Source organism: Centropristis striata, chromosome 4 (genome assembly GCF_030273125.1).
Source record: "Centropristis striata isolate RG_2023a ecotype Rhode Island chromosome 4, C.striata_1.0, whole genome shotgun sequence".
Lineage (NCBI taxonomy): Eukaryota > Metazoa > Chordata > Actinopteri > Perciformes > Serranidae > Centropristis > Centropristis striata.
The window spans coordinates 10,228,813-10,245,971 of NC_081520.1; the positions used below are offsets into that span (position 1 = coordinate 10,228,813).

The 17,159-nt window shown below is 39.8% G+C and overlaps 1 protein-coding gene and 1 long non-coding RNA gene across 3 annotated transcripts in view; one reads left to right on the forward strand and one right to left on the reverse strand.

Moving 5' to 3' along the window:
- The window catches only part of LOC131969778 (uncharacterized), a 115,504-nt gene that overhangs the window by 9,488 nt on the left and 88,857 nt on the right, over positions 1–17,159 (forward strand). The window lies entirely within an intron of this gene.
- The window catches only part of cadm1b (cell adhesion molecule 1b), a 164,199-nt gene that overhangs the window by 5,162 nt on the left and 141,878 nt on the right, over positions 1–17,159 (reverse strand). For both annotated transcript variants that reach the window (XM_059330980.1, XM_059330981.1), the window contains 2 exons: positions 10,192–10,242; positions 113–241 (listed from right to left, as the gene is read on the reverse strand). In XM_059330980.1, coding sequence (XP_059186963.1) covers positions 113–241; positions 10,192–10,242 — 180 coding nt within the window. The remainder of the gene's footprint in view (positions 1–112; positions 242–10,191; positions 10,243–17,159) is intronic.

Genomic DNA, 17,159 nt, shown 5'->3' on the forward strand with positions numbered 1-17,159 from the left:
CTCCTCCAGGTCTTGTGCACTTCAATCCTATTGCACTCCACTTGCAACAAAGAAACACTAGAACTCTAAGACGTGTTCATGATCAAGTATGATTGCACCGTTGATGCCTTACCTTTGTGTCTGGCAAAGTATCGACCAAGAACAATGAGTGCACAGAGGATGGCAAACATCACCACGGCAACCACTCCTCCGATGACAGCATGGTCAATTTTCTGCGGTGCCCCCTCGCCGGCTCTGGAGTCTGAAAACAGGACAATAACCGTAAATAATTTCATGATCAGTAAACCGTCTCAGCCAGTCACTAATACCTTCACACCGACATGGACCACACTGGAAGCTGTGGCTATTAAATCATTAGGCTTCCAAAATAAACTAAATTGGCTTGTTTTCTCTCTAAAGCATTTTAGCATGACCTAACCACAGAGGAAAAAGCTGTTGAGGAAAAATGCCAGCTTATGTTGTTTACCAATAAAAAAATGAGATGATACCACGGGCACAAGTTGGTCCACGGAGGATGGTAAATGGTTCACAATGTGTAACTAAACATTCCACAAATAGGCTATTAAAAACCATTTTCACTCTTACTTACTGAGAAATGCTGCAGACCACTGCCAGTTTGACAATACCCAGAATGAGGCTGTTTACTAACCAAAATGTTTAATTGGTTACATTTTTCCTCACTAATTTCCTTTCCAGCTTACTTACATTGTAATCATCTAATTGTCTAAGAAATAATTGAAATTCAAAACCCATTTAAGTCTACAAAATCTATTCTTGGTACATTTAAACGAATAATTTAAATTTATTGGGAAATAATAAATCTATATATATATATTTTTTTCATTTTCATGCAGAGATTTAAATATAATATATTTGATTGACTCTGTAAGAATATACGATAGATAGATAGATACGTCATATCTGATATAACTCTTTCAGTTATGAAGAAGGGTTAGGATATAATAAGTTGCACTTTCTTTTCTTTTTCAAATTTCAACGTCCCGGTTGAAATAGAACAGACTATAACTTGCTTGTTTCCAGTCTTGTGCTAAGCTAACTGGCTGAGGGCTGTACTGTCATTTTTACCATAGAGACACAAGTGGTATCTATCTTCTCATCTCTAGGCAATAAAGTCCAAAATATTGAAATATTCCTTCAATAAAGTAAAACCATATCTAATGCTAGGACACATTTAAAATCAAGTCTGACGTCTCTCTAGGTTATAAACCATACATTTGTGATGTTACGCTGGTGAACCAGGCTCGTTATATGAACGTTTTCAGAGCTTCATATAGCTGAAATGGTTGCTCTAGCCCCTTGAGTGAGAGATGTTGAAAAATGTTTTAAGACAGTTATTTCACCATGAAACAGTAGACACCGTCTGCAATTTCATCGAGAGTTCACACACTGTAAAATACATTGTGATTTAAGAGGCCATTTCTGGAAGTTATAGAGCTCAATCATCAGAAATAGACACAAGTCTAGAGATAAATTGGCGCTCGGTGTCCCCATGCAGAGAAATACGTGGCTGCCTCAGGTGTCAGAGAGTATCACTGTCTAGCATTTAGCCAGATTTATCCGTGCACCACAGTAGAACAAGGCAAAATTTGAAGCCTTTAAATTTCCAGTCTCAGAATAGTTCAGAGGCATTTATCAATAGTCTATATCTGTGCACATTTGGACTGATGGAGGAGTGGCAGGCGAGGGAATGGCTGCACTGTTCTTTGCTGCATGAGAGAGCAGCTCAATTTTCCATCAATCTCACTAGTCATGCTCTGAACTTGAATGATTTTGATAAAAGACGAGCAGAGAGTGCAGAATTTCTCAACACAGTGAGGGCGTAATAAGCAGAGTTGAGGGGTCTCAGACAAGTGACATTCACACATCTCAACCTGAAAAATAAACACCTTTTTTTTAAGTTGCATTCAGTTCAGCACGAGGACATCTTGGAAGTGCATTGAAACCAATTAATGAGAAAAGTTTTGTTTCAGTTGAGCGCCCACTTAAAATGGACTCTTCACCGAGCGAGCCACTGTTGTGCGTCGGTGTATGTGAAAGCGGGGATGTGCAAGGCGCCGTTTGTTTACTGTACCACCGATGTCAGATAGCACAGCTCATTCCCCGCGGAGAGGGAACGGCCCATGCTCCATGCTAATGAACATTCAATGCTAAATGGCCTGTGCACAGTCCTGTCTCCTCCTCCCCTCTCTTCACACACCCCCCCCCTACACCTTCCTGCCCTCACCTTGCTCCCCGCTGTCTTCCGTTTGACACATTCGCAAGGAAACATGCAGGGTCTCGGCCGCCTCTGCACACTGAGGGAGAGTTTCAGTTAACAGGTAGAAAAATTCGCCCAGTGTAAGCACCGAGACACTATCGCAAAAATGTCAAACTAAAAAATCCCATAACACCTACAGTATCAACTGTTATGGTTGGTTGCATATCATGTTGCCTGCATTAACTACACTACTGAACACTGGTTTTCTGTTTGTCAGTTCTGTATTCATTACAAGGAAGGGCCACAAAAACATGATTTCGAATTCCATATAGATATTACGGCTGTGCTCATTTTCATTCATTTTGCGGTGTTGCTGCAGCCTGCATTACATTGTAAGAAGATTATGAGACAGTTACATAATGCAATGAAATGCAGAGGTCTAAAGCGTATTGTAAGCTGATTTTAAACATAAAGGTCATGAGGTGAAACATTTATTTAAATATATCCTTTAAAGCAGGAATTTTTCACCTCTGAGAATTTCATTTGCGTTATATCAGATTTTCATTTTTTTAATAGAAACGATACAGTTGGATGGTTTTAGGGTCTTTATGGATGGCAGGCAGGGTCTAACAAAAAGATGCAATTGGTTGTAGGATGCAATGTTTTATTTATTTATATATATAAAAAATATCTGGCGGTTACAAGACAATCATTTTACAAAACATACATCTTCACTGTCTAAAATGTAAATGTTACGGAATGTGATCATTTACAAATCCTTTTCGATGTATTCAATTTTTTGTAAATATTCACTGAATTCTGAATTTGATGCATGTGGATTTGATTTGTATTGCAAAATTCAGTCAGTAAAAAACAAAAATTTTGAACCTGGCTTTATTCAGTGTTCAAATTTCAGTGCAAATTTAAACAAAATTTCAGAAAACGTGTAATACAGAAGACAACTGGCTAAATGTGAGTAATCAACTGAGAATGCTTCAGTCATTTGTGAAACATTTCACCTGTCGTGTCTCCCCCTCAATATCTGTTGTTATCTTTCTAAACACTTTGGAAGGAAGATGAGAATTTGTAGTACAAAATAATATATATTTTATATGGACTGCATTTTATATGGTGATTGTGTCCAAAGTGCTGTATAATGAAATACATTGACAATGGGGACCAATTATAGTTCAGTTTCGAGAACCGAAGGAGCAGGGGATCGAACCCCGAGCCCTTCAATTATTAGTTAACCCAGTTGCCCTTCTGATTTACAGCCACCACTAAATCTGTCACCTGTGAGTCCCTCAACTTTATATGGCCAATAAAGTGCAGGACTATCCCTTTATGTTGCTGTGAGATAGAAAAAAATTCTGACAGGGTTGACCAAATAGGGGCAATATCCTACAATATAATCAGAAAAGCACGAGGTTCAGGTTCAGTTCAGGTTAATGTGGTTAACATAGTGAAAAGTACTGATCTGACCCAGATCTCTGACCTCAAGAACAGATTTTCTTTTAAATATGGTGTCATTACTATCATTCCTGCCTCTTCCTGTGTAGATTACTTTGTCATTCAGGGCTCTAACACACCCAGGATCAAGAGTGTGATTCCCTCGGGCTGTCCCTGTTCAATATATATGCATTCTTATTACAACACTGTGCTTAGAATAGAAAAAAACCCAAATGACAGACAGTGTTATTACAGCAGCCTTTGTGGCCTCACTCTTGAAATAAGTAGAATTTGATTACGTCTGTAATGTGGCTTGTGTCCATACCGCGGGCACGGCTCTGCTCCCGGCTCGCTGGGGGAGTGCTGACATGCCCACACCGGCGTCCTGACAGGATGTGCACAGCCGTGGGGATTTATCGGGGAATAAAGAGGATTTGCAACTGATGCCTGTGTCTGCACGGCGGTGAAATCTGCTCCGCTGAACTCCCAGTACCACATGCTTTACAGTCGCACCTTTCCGTCTCTGTACTGGAATGACTAATTACTGCTCTGGTCAGCAACAGAGCATCCTATCAGACTTTCTGTCAGCCTGGAGATCAGAGCTGTGAGTTGTCACCAGGCCGATAACACGGGGCATCATTTCAGTTTTCTCATCTTTTTTTTTTCTTCTTCTTTTAATAGTTTTCTGCTCACATAATGAGCCAGGTCACACACACATGCACTAGCCCACACACAAATGCATTACAATTTATAGATGTAATTACATGGATATAATTGAAACAATGACTCTCTTCCATTGAAAGAGCAAAGCCGTCACTTGCACTGAATAGATTCTCGCAGTAACCTTTTCCTGGACAGTGGCAGGACAATCGGGCATTGCTGCAGAATCAACCGTCAATAGTCATTTTGCAGCATTGAACTGCTAACATCCGTGGCTTTTGTATTCGTTGCCTTTTGAAAAGGAAATGAACGTAATGAGATGAGCATACATGGGCAATCTCCACCAAATCATTTTTGTATTGCTGTTGTGGCAGACCATCAACAGAGCACAATATTGTCCTCAGTTGAATTCCAATGCCACTGCTCGCTCGCTAAATAGATTTCCTGAGTCCTTTGTAATAACCCAAAGAGTGATTTGAAGATGTGCAAATACAGCTGTGACATTTAACGGAGGTGCAGAAATATGAGAGAAGGTCTGACTACAACTAATAAATTGGCAAATGAATAGAAATTTTGACAGCGAACTTGAACTCGTCGATGGCAGTTTATTGTATCTTTTGAGATTGGCAAACTTCTCTGCACAAAAGCCTGGAGCACACATCTCCACTACATGCTTCCTCTTCAACGTGTTTTCTCTGCAGTGCAGATCAAGGCAAGAGAAAAGGTTGACAAAATAATAGAAATCTGTGCTTGCTTCCCAAAGTTGCTCACAGTAACCTGCCACAAAAGTACAACTTATCAGTCTAAAATAAGGACACAATGCAAGTTTATTGGTACATAATGTTCAATCTCTAAAGCTTAATGTGCTAAGTAGGGCTCTCATAATCATTTACTACTGCTCCATGAAAAAACAATATTACTGCAATGAAACACTCTTTTAACTTCAGGGTGGGCTGGCATTACTAACCTATTCTCTAGAGACCAATTAAAATGGACCATTACAATATTTTCTTTCTTTAATAACTATTTAAAGCAACGAAAGGAAAACCTCAGGTCAGAAAAAACACAATTTCAACTGGGAATCAGAGTAAACAAATGTGAGAGGGAAAAAAAGTAATTAGCATTTCTAAATGATTCTTTAATTTTTCCAATGAAATACTTCAAAGAGAAATGATACATGTGAGAGTTAAAACAACGCTGGTAAATGTTTAAAGGATAATTATGTTGAATACTAAATCCACTCATAACAATCTTTGTTGAAGTCAATAGCGTACGTGGAGTTAAGGCTTGAATCCCAAGACTAAACAGCAGTGGAAACCTGCCAACACCTCACATGTACTAGTGCTGAGGGAGGAAATCGCAAACAAAACATGTATGAAAACCTGCCAGGGATGGATTCCCTAAATACCATCTGCTGCAAAATCACATGATTTACTCACTTGGAAAAAAAATCCATGTGTTTTCAGTACAAAGAAAAGGGAATAACCCTGAAGTCATGTATGTATTCTGTGCACTGCATGTTAAAGTCATAAGGATCTACAAATCCCTGACAGCTTAGCCAAGCAAGCAATAAAAACTATATTATGTTTAGTAGTAGTATTATCATGTCTTAAGGGTGCAGTATAGAGGCTAAACTCACGTGCATGTGTGGTGTAATGTTTGCTTGCAAAGCTCTTATTGGCAGTTAATTCACAATTTGTATTATATGTAAAGCAGAAGCCTGTTAACCTCAGAAAACCCCTTTTAACTCACCACACCCTAAAGCCTCTGTGATGTTTAATTTTTAGATTCCTTGAAGATTATTCAGCGAAGGTCATCTGTAGCATGCTAAACAACAATTTACCATGGACTGCAGATCTGCAGAAACATAGGGTCTTTTTAATCAAGTCTACAACATAATTCCTCGTTCCGTGTCTTTCCTCTGGCTCCACTCAACAAGCTGGGGGAGAGGGGGGTTACTGAAGGCTTAGCCGGGATATCATGTCCCTGCCTTGGATCATCTCTGAGCATCTGACGAGCTGGAGCATTATCGCCACAGACTCTCTTTATTCCTTTAGAGCCGGGGATTCTGGGTAAATTCTACCCTCTTTCCCAAAAAGAAATACAGCCACTGACAAAGAACTTGTGGTGTGCTGTTTTTTTTTTTTTTCTGTGATGCTGGAACCATCGACTGACCGACCATCTTGAGGATTCTGCTTCAGTCATAGTAAAATTCTGAATTATTTCTCAGAAATGGCTTCATACTGCTGTGTTTGGTGCGATATGTTTAAATCAAGTATGTAGATCAGTGAGAAAGAAGGCCACGCATACCTGTCAACTAAGACGTCAACTAAAAGCTTTTTGCTTTAGTGTAAATATGCAATAAAAACACATGCAGAGAAACAAGGTCTGAAAACTTTCAAACACATGAAAGAAATGTTTCTCTGAAAGGGTGACTTATCTCTCCCATGAGGTCCACGCACACACATACACGCGCGCTCTCTGCATCCCTGAAAGACCTGACGATATGAACTCTTGTGAAACTTTCTGAACATGAAACAGCATAGAAGACAAACAACTGTGAGATGCTGTGCTTGAACGTCCCCCTCACTACACAAAACCATATTTAGTCCTTGAACTATGCTTCAGTTTGCAAGGCAACAGCAAGAGGAAAAATACAACTCAAAGAGAGGAAAATCCAGCAAGTAAAATCACATGTTGAAAATATATTTTTTTTACGTCTATTATGAAACACAAATTAAGGGGGCAGTGGGCTAACAATATTGAGAAGCCCCTTTTATGTTTTCTTTCAAACTACAGGGGGAAAATATTGTGCCCATATGGCACCTGCTGCTTATGTGGATTAGTGAATGACCGCAACTTGAAAGCTTTTTGTATTATTCAATCATCTGAGTCATGGGTACGCTGAAAAATACTCAGATCTTTGTGGACCTATCAAAGCACAGCACAATAAAATTGTTCAAAAAGAAAAATCTGTAATCCTGATGTATTTTTAAAAAGAATTATGGGTAGCTATACCACCAAATGTCAAGACATTTTTAAATACACAACACTAGATAACAACAAAGTCTACTTTGATTATTTAATTGGATAAATGAAACATCTAATTGGAGACAAATCCTGCGACTGCTTTGTGTGCCTGCTGACGATGACCGTGGCATAGATGTTTAATGTTGAAATATACATTTTCTCAGCTAATACATTACAAACGTTGGGGAAAGAAGACAGTATTGCCTGGCAAGTGACATTTAGGTGCTACTCCTACTAAACCTAGAATGGTCGGTGTTAAACTTGTGACTTTCAGCCAAATGCTCTTGTGGTTTATTGTAGTGCCTTGGTTGCCGTAGATAATCAAATAGATAAGTAAAGTTATGTCTTCAAAATGAATTACAGTAAAACCGAACCGACTTTTACAATTTGGCCAATGGGTAGCGCTGCAGCAGCATCACCTAACCAAAAAGAAAGGAATCTCTGTCAGTTCATGTATGACAGTCCTTCGCATATATCAAGAACTGTTCATCCAATCGACTTCCCACTTGGTGGGTGTGTTGCTGAGGACCCAAGGGAGCGCAGTGTCGAGTGTGAAGTTGATCGGATGAGCAGTTCTTGAGAAAGCTGCAACTCACATCTTCTTTGAGTGAGGCAAAGAACCTTTTAATGTCATATAGTTTCCTTGGGGTCAAGAAGCTCTAACATAAAAGGTTTTGAATGGCCACGTGCTCCAAACGGGCACATTCCCTGACAACAATTCAAGCAATATTACCAGGAACAAGGCAAATTTCCAAATGCTCCAAACGGCCACAGCCAGAACGGGCATTGTGCTAGTTAATGCAATAATGGAACCAAGCTCTCTTTAAACAAACAAATTTAAATGGACGAAACAAAATCAACTGATACCAATGCAACACAACCATCAATAATATCAAATTGTTTTATTACAACATTGATATGAAAAACTAAGCAAAATCGTTCCAAACAAGAACATATATAGTATATGGCTTATAAAAATGCAACTAGTTTCAAGTACACAACCATTGATAAGTCCGTTAAGATGTGATGTATATTCATCTTGAGCGATTTTAAGCTATGCATTTAGCAAACAAAATTTTTTTATTTTTAAATCGAGAACTTAAACTCATATCTTTATATGGCAATAACAGAAATTTATGCATCGAAAAATGTACGGGTTGGTCCTTTAAAATCAGGATAGAGAAGTAGTTCAGTGGCCCCTGATTACACCAGAAAATCGCAGCTGGTGGTGGAGGTGGCCATGCCAATTCACCCCCTGGTTATAATGAATGAATAAGAAATCGTGCTGTATACTTCCTTATGAGGGGAATGCTATACTGTGCTGTTATGCTGATTAAGGTAGTGCAAAGCAATCTACCGCAAGCCAGCTTACCATTGCCCCTGTGACAGGGTATTTAGAAGAGTAGTGAACTGCAAGAAAGCTCAATTACATCCTCCCAGCATGTACTGCATAAATCACCGTAAATCCTCTTTCAAGCCTGTCTTTCGGAAATTACTGGAATGTTACAGCAGAAAACACGCAGAAGGCTGCATCAGTGTAACTCCGAGGCGAAGAGCTTATAGGGGAAAAAATGCAGAGTAATGCACACTTCTGCAAAAGCAACTTCCTGTTTGACTGAGCCACACCCAGAGAGAGTCAGAGAGCTGAAATGAGGCTGTATCCATGCAGCATGATCCCTGGCATACTGCTGATAACTTCATTTGAGAAAGAGAGTGAGAGAAAAAAAGCTGGTTTGAAGTAGGAATTTCAAAAATGGGGGAGTAATTTAAAACATGCAATGGAGAAGTGCTCTGTCATAGTGAACAGTGATTGATAAAACAACCCAGGAGACCTCACAAATATAAATACAGACAGTGCCATCGGCTGCTGACCCTCTATTTAATTTGTATAAAAATGCATAATGCTCAAACAAATTATTAAAAAGCCAATTATTTTATCAAATAAATGTATAAATCAATGATATCTGAAAGCTGCCACATTAGATGAGTGGCGCTTTTGATGCAGTCTCACACTGAGTTTCAAACTTTTTTTTTTGTGTATTGCCACTCCACATTTTTAGAACTGTATGAAATGCAGAGTGGTCATGACAAAAGAGCCAAAATTGCCGTATCTCTAAAGCAGCTATTGATAAACCGATCTATTCTTTAAGGATAGTTTTTTTGTATTGAAATGTCACATTCTGGCATATCCAAATGTCAACTCCCAAGGTTGCCTCGCCATCTGTCTAGCCTTAGCGGTGCTTTTGAAATAATAGCGATTTCTTTCTTTTTTTGAATGGTTAATATTAAAAACATTTCTTTTTCAACAGAGCTTAATCAAAGTATAAAATAGTGTGAATAGATGATGCCAAAAGGTTGCTCCGCTATAAACACCCCAAATGAACGGCCTTTCATTCATTCATATGTCTTTGAGAAAATAGTTATTGATGTTTTTCGGCCTTGCAAAGACGAGATGTGACTGGCATTTGTAGGGGAGATGTAAAGGGCATTATAATATGATGGATGGGCCGGTTGAGATATAGCTGCAGATGCTGATAAGATAGCAGAACAGCAAAGCAGGGTCTCTACGTTTTCTCAAATCAAACATGTGACTGGAAAGGGCTATGACAGGTGTCTCTGACAGCCCCACGCTGCCTGTCCTCAATGTCACCTATCAGCAGCAATATCTGATTAAAACTGGCCATCCACAGTCTCTCTTAGCCTTGGGTAGAAGCCCTCGTTTTTTCTCTTCCCGGTCACCTGATCACACGTACATGCAAGCACCCACACACACATATACACACACATACACACACATGGTTGCTGTGAGGGACAGTAGTGGGGGCATACAGTACCTTGCGTGTTGACTGGGTTGGTGGTGGGTGTGGGGATAGTAGTGGGAGCATCTAGATGAAAAGAGTAAAAAAAATAAAGAACATGTATAAGAAATAAAGGAAGACAAGAGTAAAGAAATAGACAAAAGTCATTGAAGATGAGAAGCTGTGCTATAAAAAAAATCACACGATTAAGCTTCTGTGGTGTATTAAAGAGACTGAAAGCCCATACTACCATAGCGGTGCTTTTCAGCTAAACGTCAGCAATGCTAACATGCTGATGTTAAGCAGGTATAGTGTTTATCACCGTCACCACGTTAGCTTAGTGTGTTAGTATGCTAACATTTGCTATTCACTAAACACTAAAAAGTAGTACATTACAGCTAAGGCTCATGGGAATAACTGTGTTGTCCTTATGATGCCACTAAATGTGAATTCACAGGATCACCAAGTTATTAAAATGTTTCCAATTTTTTGTCAATCAATGCAATATTTTTCAAGATTTCTAGTGCATGAGGTGCAAAGGCCTTTCTCAATTCCCAGTTTGTACATCCCCAGTCCTCTTTTCCTTGAGTCTGAGGCCTGCCCATGGGAAATGCGACCGGAGGACAACAGGCATTTAACAACACTTTAAAGGACCATCAATTAAATGATCTATGGCACAGCTGCATCATCTGTCGGTTGTCACTCTTCTCATTTTTTGTTGTTAAAAAGCCAACCACAGTTGTTAAAAGGGGTAGATCCTGGATCCGAACAACCAAACAGCTTCGAGGAAGCCGAATGTTTGACCTGCCCTATTTTACCCTATTTTGCTTACCTCTGATTCGATTACCCTGTTATTCTTCCACTACACTTAACCAACCTCACTAACCAGATCTAGCATGTACGGCCTAAAAGACCTCCGCAAAGGACACACTGATGTACCCTCACTCCTAGGAAAGCCTCCTCTCTCCTTGATATGCATTTGAGGCACTGTGATGTCCTTCAAGATTGAGCGCTGTGATCGAGTTGTACAAGTCATCGAATTGCTGTCGAGATATTTCACTCAAAAACAAAAATCTCGACTTCTGGCTGGTGCTAGAGAGAACGTGAGGCACTAGCATCATTCCCTTATACATCCTCTGGGAACCTTGAACGTCTGTCTGTATAAAATGTCTGTCGTCGACCCAAAAGTTTCAGTCTCGATCAAAGTATTGGACCGATCGAGCTGCAAACGGCCATTGCCGTGCGCCGAGCCGAGCCTGCTAGTGTGGCTAATAACACAAAGAAATAGACACGGATATTTCACTGTGCTGGGGTTGTATTATAGTTTATTATGGCAAGCTATTGTATTTCTTTTTTTGATAAATTTTCTAATTAACTATGAATAATAATGCCTGGCAATCATGGAAAGGTATTGCTATTTTCCAGTCTCTCGCAATAATTAAGTCAAACTGCAAATTAAACCACTCTGGTGGTCTCCCGCTGCAGCACAGCAGAGCCCCGAGCAGCATCATCCGCCCCACACTGTACTGATTAGGCCTGTCACTAACCCCCAAACAAAATAATCAGAAAGACAAAATGGAGGGCAATTCAGGTAGGCTATGGTACTAAGGAGGGCTGAAAGCTTCCTCATCAGGGGAATATATGCCTGGCTGTGGTGCAGGGGAAAGATAGCACGACCCCTTGCTGTGGGAGAGTCGCAGCAGGGGAAATTGGCTGGCTGTCTCCATGCCTTTACTGTCTGCACTCCATCAAAAGACAGCAGTGGGGGACCACACACTCCCAAACTAATGATAAAACATCAAGGACAGCATAATGTTGCCGCCGGGGATGGAGTGTATGGCGGAGGTGGTGTTGATGGTGGTAGGGGGGTATCGGGGTATCAGGCAGAGATTCTCCTCTGACAGTATTTGAAGAGGGGGGTGGGCTAGATTTCTTTCCCTGTGACCGAAGGCAGTCTGATAGCTGAAATGTCAGTGTCTGGAAGAGGGAAATTGGCCATTCAGGGAAGAGGGTCTTCACAAAGGCCGGGATAGGATGTGGCACATATAATATCCAGGCGAACAAGAATTCTCCATGGGCAATTTCCAGCCTGGATGACTCTGGGCTCAGCATTATGAGAGCTGAAATATGAGTGTATTTTGGAGAGGCCATATTTTCAGGGAGCATTTGTATCAGTGAGGAATTTGATATGAGAAAATTTAACCATAAAGTGAAACAATGTAGGAGAAATTGTTTATCTATGCCTGCTTAAACCTGCCTGCCAACACGACAGCAGGGAAGAGATTTTGCTTTTGCTTTCGTCTATTTGTTTTCTCTTGCTTAAAAGTTAGTTTTACATGAAGTTTTGTATGGGTTTTCTTTAAAAGGGAGCGGGATACGTCTGTAAAAGAGGTTGTCGTCGCTTCCGTGTTAAATTTATCTGATGAAAAATTAATGTACGAGCTGATGTGTTGAAAGTTATTCCTCACTGTGTTGCACATTTGATGAAATCAGTGTGATTCACAAGGACAGTTTCACAACAGCCTTTCATGAGGACAGGGAGACCCATGAGTCCTGTCTGCTCATGTTATGTCAAAACCCAGATAAGCCCCGTATTTCCAGTGGCTTGTGAATCTTTGACTTCTTGTCCATGGAAGATTTATAGGTCAAAAAGTCAACTGTGGGCTAAACTGTGGTGCTAAAAGCAGCATTGTTCTCCTGCCAACAGGCAGTATGTGTGAGTTATAGCACCCGGTCACCTCTGAGAGAGACAGGCCTCTCTCTGGTCAGCTCTCTCCCACACCACACACCCACCGGGGGGCACAATTCACAGCCTGCCGCAGACACACCCACGTGGCGAACAGCATGACAAGCTTCTTTCTAAGCCTTTCGACCGGCCACATACAATACATGCAGCACAATAGGACTTGATTTGACGTGGATTTACATCGGCCTCACACCTGTCCGGGCTGTCACACAGTGAAAGGTCATTAGTCTTTTTGAAATAGGAAGAGCCCGAAGGACTAGCAGCAGTAGAGGGTGGCAGTGGGATGAAAAAGAATTGATGGAAAATTCAGCTCGGCTCTATCAATAATGCTCACAAGCAAATATTTATCAAGAACAAAACAACTCATTAAAATAAAGCTATTTGTTGCATGCAGTTGGTTGGAAAAAAGCTTTTTTTTGACAGGTGTGTGACGGCTTTAACAGGAACAAGAGCTCATAAATTACAAAACAAAGTGCTAGATAAGAGAAGAAAATGGTAATTTTGTTGGGAAAAAAAATGTGAAGTTATTGGGCGGGATAAGAGTGCTGGATGTTTTTGAAGTTGTGCACTGCTGCTGAGAAGTTAAACAAAAATAGCACAAGTTTCTCCTTTCTAAGACCAATCTGTGCTGCAGAAACACACACTAATTAAACCACTGTAGCAAGCATGATTAGACTGGGGCAACAAACCCTCACATGGACCACAACATGATTTTGTCTGGCATTAAATCCTCCAGAAAAGAGGAGTGGGAGTCGCAGACATAATTATACGCGGTTATGAGCACCTTTTACCAATCTCCTGTGTCTCATTATAGCGAGCTGGAGTCATCGGGCTTCCAACATTTGTACACCAGAGAAACGGCGCTTAATGGAAATTGGTAAAATATGTGGATAGGAAGTTACTAATTGAAGATGTCCTAGCCAAAGGCACAAACACTGATAGCAAATATACTGTAGGTAAAAAACACAGCTGTTTTTTAAAAATCTGGACCACAGAACGTTTGCCTCCCATTGCTTTTCATTCATTCATGCAAGGGTTATGCGTGTAACATGAAGCAAACGATACATGAATTTAACAGCACACACGTCATTCACAAGCTCTTAAATGCCCACAGGCACTCTGGTGAAAACTATAAGAATATTATATCTTTAGAGATCTGTGTTTGAAAATGACAAAACATTTAGTAAACAAACACAATCTGAGAGGAAGCATGGTTAATCTAAGTTTCAATGGCATCTTTTCACAACGATTAGCAATTTAGTCGTGATAGCTTGAATAAGTCTGCCTTGAGTGAGCTATTTGCCGGCATATGCTGTCCTTTTGTTTGGGACTGATCATTATGGGCCCATTGGGAACAAGCAGATGCCATCATCTGCCTGGCAGAGCGCAATGATGAATAACCATGGGGCTGCAGTGTTGTGAGAGTCACAGGAAACCTATGTCACAGTGATGAAGTCTTTAAGCTTGTGAAATAAACACATAAACATCAGACGTATGATGGTGTGAAAAACTGTACATGTTCTATTAACTGGGTGTCACTTTTTACAATGCAAGTGGAAATATGTCACCAATGAAAAATTGGACTATCAGCGCTTCTCTGAATGCAAGATTTGGATGAGTGAGGTCCTACTGTGTTCAAAGCCCAGTTTATACGACATTCATAAAACCTGACATTAGTTATTCTTCCTGCAACAACACCTATTCACTAAACCATTCAGGAGGAAACTTTTTAAAGTTTCCAGGTGTATAAATTCAGCCCTGGGTTACTCTTACAAAGTAAAAAAAACTGCATTAGTCCTGCACCCACAACACTTCCTATTCTCCTTGTTTAATTTCTCCTGACTGTGACAGTTTTTTTTTTTTTTACACCTCTGCCCAAGACCTTGTCCCTCCATTAAAATCCTATTTACAGCTTGCCCTACAATTGGTGAAATGGCGTTGACGTAAAAACCTTTACAAATACATTCATTTCCACAAATGCACATTTTTCAGTCACTGGCATAAACATTTGCCAGCCAGACAAAAACAACAATGTTACATTGCTGTTTTTTTGACACACAGTTCATGGCTGTCAACACGACCTAAACAAGCAGACTGAGTAATAATCAAAACAATATCACTATTCTGAAACCTGCAATCGGTGCTCTCACAATATCCACAATGAGCCCATTTTCAACAACAGCTTTGCTTTTAGCATAACACTGCACACCTCAACTCGATCCTGCTGCTTTGGGCACATGTTGGGCTGAAAGATGAGTGTTGGTTTCAGTGGCCAAATCTAACAATCTGCATCATTGTCTAGTGAATCAGATATAATGACATGACTTGTTATCGCACCACAGCAAAACCCACCAGGATTTGGATGTTTAAAACAGAAAAAATTGTGCTGTGTCTTTCTGGTGTGACAATGTGTGAAAGGTGCACAGACAGAAGAGACATTTATTCATATTAACATTTAGCTTTTGCCATTGTTCTCCAAACAGCATGACTCCTCACACCTGGCACAAACTAAACTAAAAGTTTACTTGTAACTGCAATGGGTATGGCACCAGACAATGAACTAGGAACAATCAGCTATTGGCCAGCTAAACCAACACCCACAGGTTGGATAGCATGCAAATGCATGCAAAAAATATTATAAATATCTCAAATATTATAAATATCTACAATCTTGCAATGCGATCGTTCCAAGAGGGTGTTCACATGATTTTTATCAGTCAGAAACTAATTTTTCCAATTATTCCTGAACTACATGAATGCAGCAAAAATGTTAATGTAATGTTGATGAAAGTAATTTCTGCAGCCACCACGTGATTCAGATCAACTCCAGAATTGAATAGGTTCTTTCTTGGCCCATGCTATGTCCTCCAATCCAGTTTTATAAAAAAAAGTCAAGCCTGTAGTTTTTCCTTAATCCTGCTGACAAATAACAGACAGACTAAAACCAAGCTGAAAACAAAACCTCTTTGGAGGAGTTAATGAATGGAATTATTGTATTCTAATGAACGAGTTCATGTTATTTCTTATGAAAATGTGCAAAGTCATTCATATATCCTTCAATATATGACGTGATGATTGCAACACGTAAACGTGACAATTGCTCTAAGCATGTAAGCATGTCATGATCAATGTTTTAAACACGTAAATGTTGTAAAATCATTGGTTAAATAGACCACAAACACTTGCTTAAAGCTTGGCATCAAAACCACTTGGCCAAGTTTAGGAAAAAAAATCAGAGTTAAACTTAAAAAACACAATTTCTGCACACAAACACCTGTTTTATTTGTTTTTATTTATCAAGTTAAAATACATATTCTATGAATATTGAAATATTTTTCATTTCATAAGTTTAACTCCTGGACCAAGATGTGTAATGTTTCTCCTACTTGGCTGAAGTCAATCACGTCTTGTATGCGTTACCTATTGGATGATGATTGGCCTACAAGGTAGTTGTGACCAAGCTGAAAATTTAACCCCTTCAGCAGATGAATATGAAAACAGCCTCCTAGTGTCCAACTCTCCATACACATATATTTTGCACAGTAAAGCTCAAACATCAAATTGAAATTGAAATAAGAAAAACTTATAAGTTCTGATCCTCAGATTGTACACTGTGGATTTGCAGTTAAAAGAGTCCTAGATATATTTTTGTCAGTTAGTATGACGGACAGAGAAACCCTAAACTAGGCTTAACATAAGAAAATATTACTTTTCCTCAAATTGAGATAACATAAAGCCTTACAAGCAACCGAGACTTAACGTTCACCGTAGGTTTAGATGTGTAAGTAAAACTACATCCATTTTAACATAGAAATGATATTTTTGGGGACATATTGCTTGATAGTCTATACAACAGATTCACCCTTCCTGGTTTTGGGTATGATCACTGGCAAGCAATGTTCTTGGCACACAGGCAGAAACAAATTGAAACTTGGGAGCGAAATACAAAATGCTCTTCTAAACAGCAGGGAGTAAGCGCTCCAAGGAGAGAAAGCTAAAGTCACCAACAATGGCTGCACCTGCTGCAAATTTATTTTCCTCCCGTTCTCATCACCCCTGCCAGCCACCAAAAATAGGAAATTAAGGTCCGAGGAGTGTGTACTTCAGTGATGTCACGTTCCATGATTTCTAAATGATTTCAAAACTTCAAACAGTTGCCTCCTGCTGTCCCCCATTGGGGACTCAATTGAAAAGATGCCTGTTGCACCTTTAAACAGTTCAGTTGTTTGCAAAAGAAGTTTTTTTTAGATTATGTGGG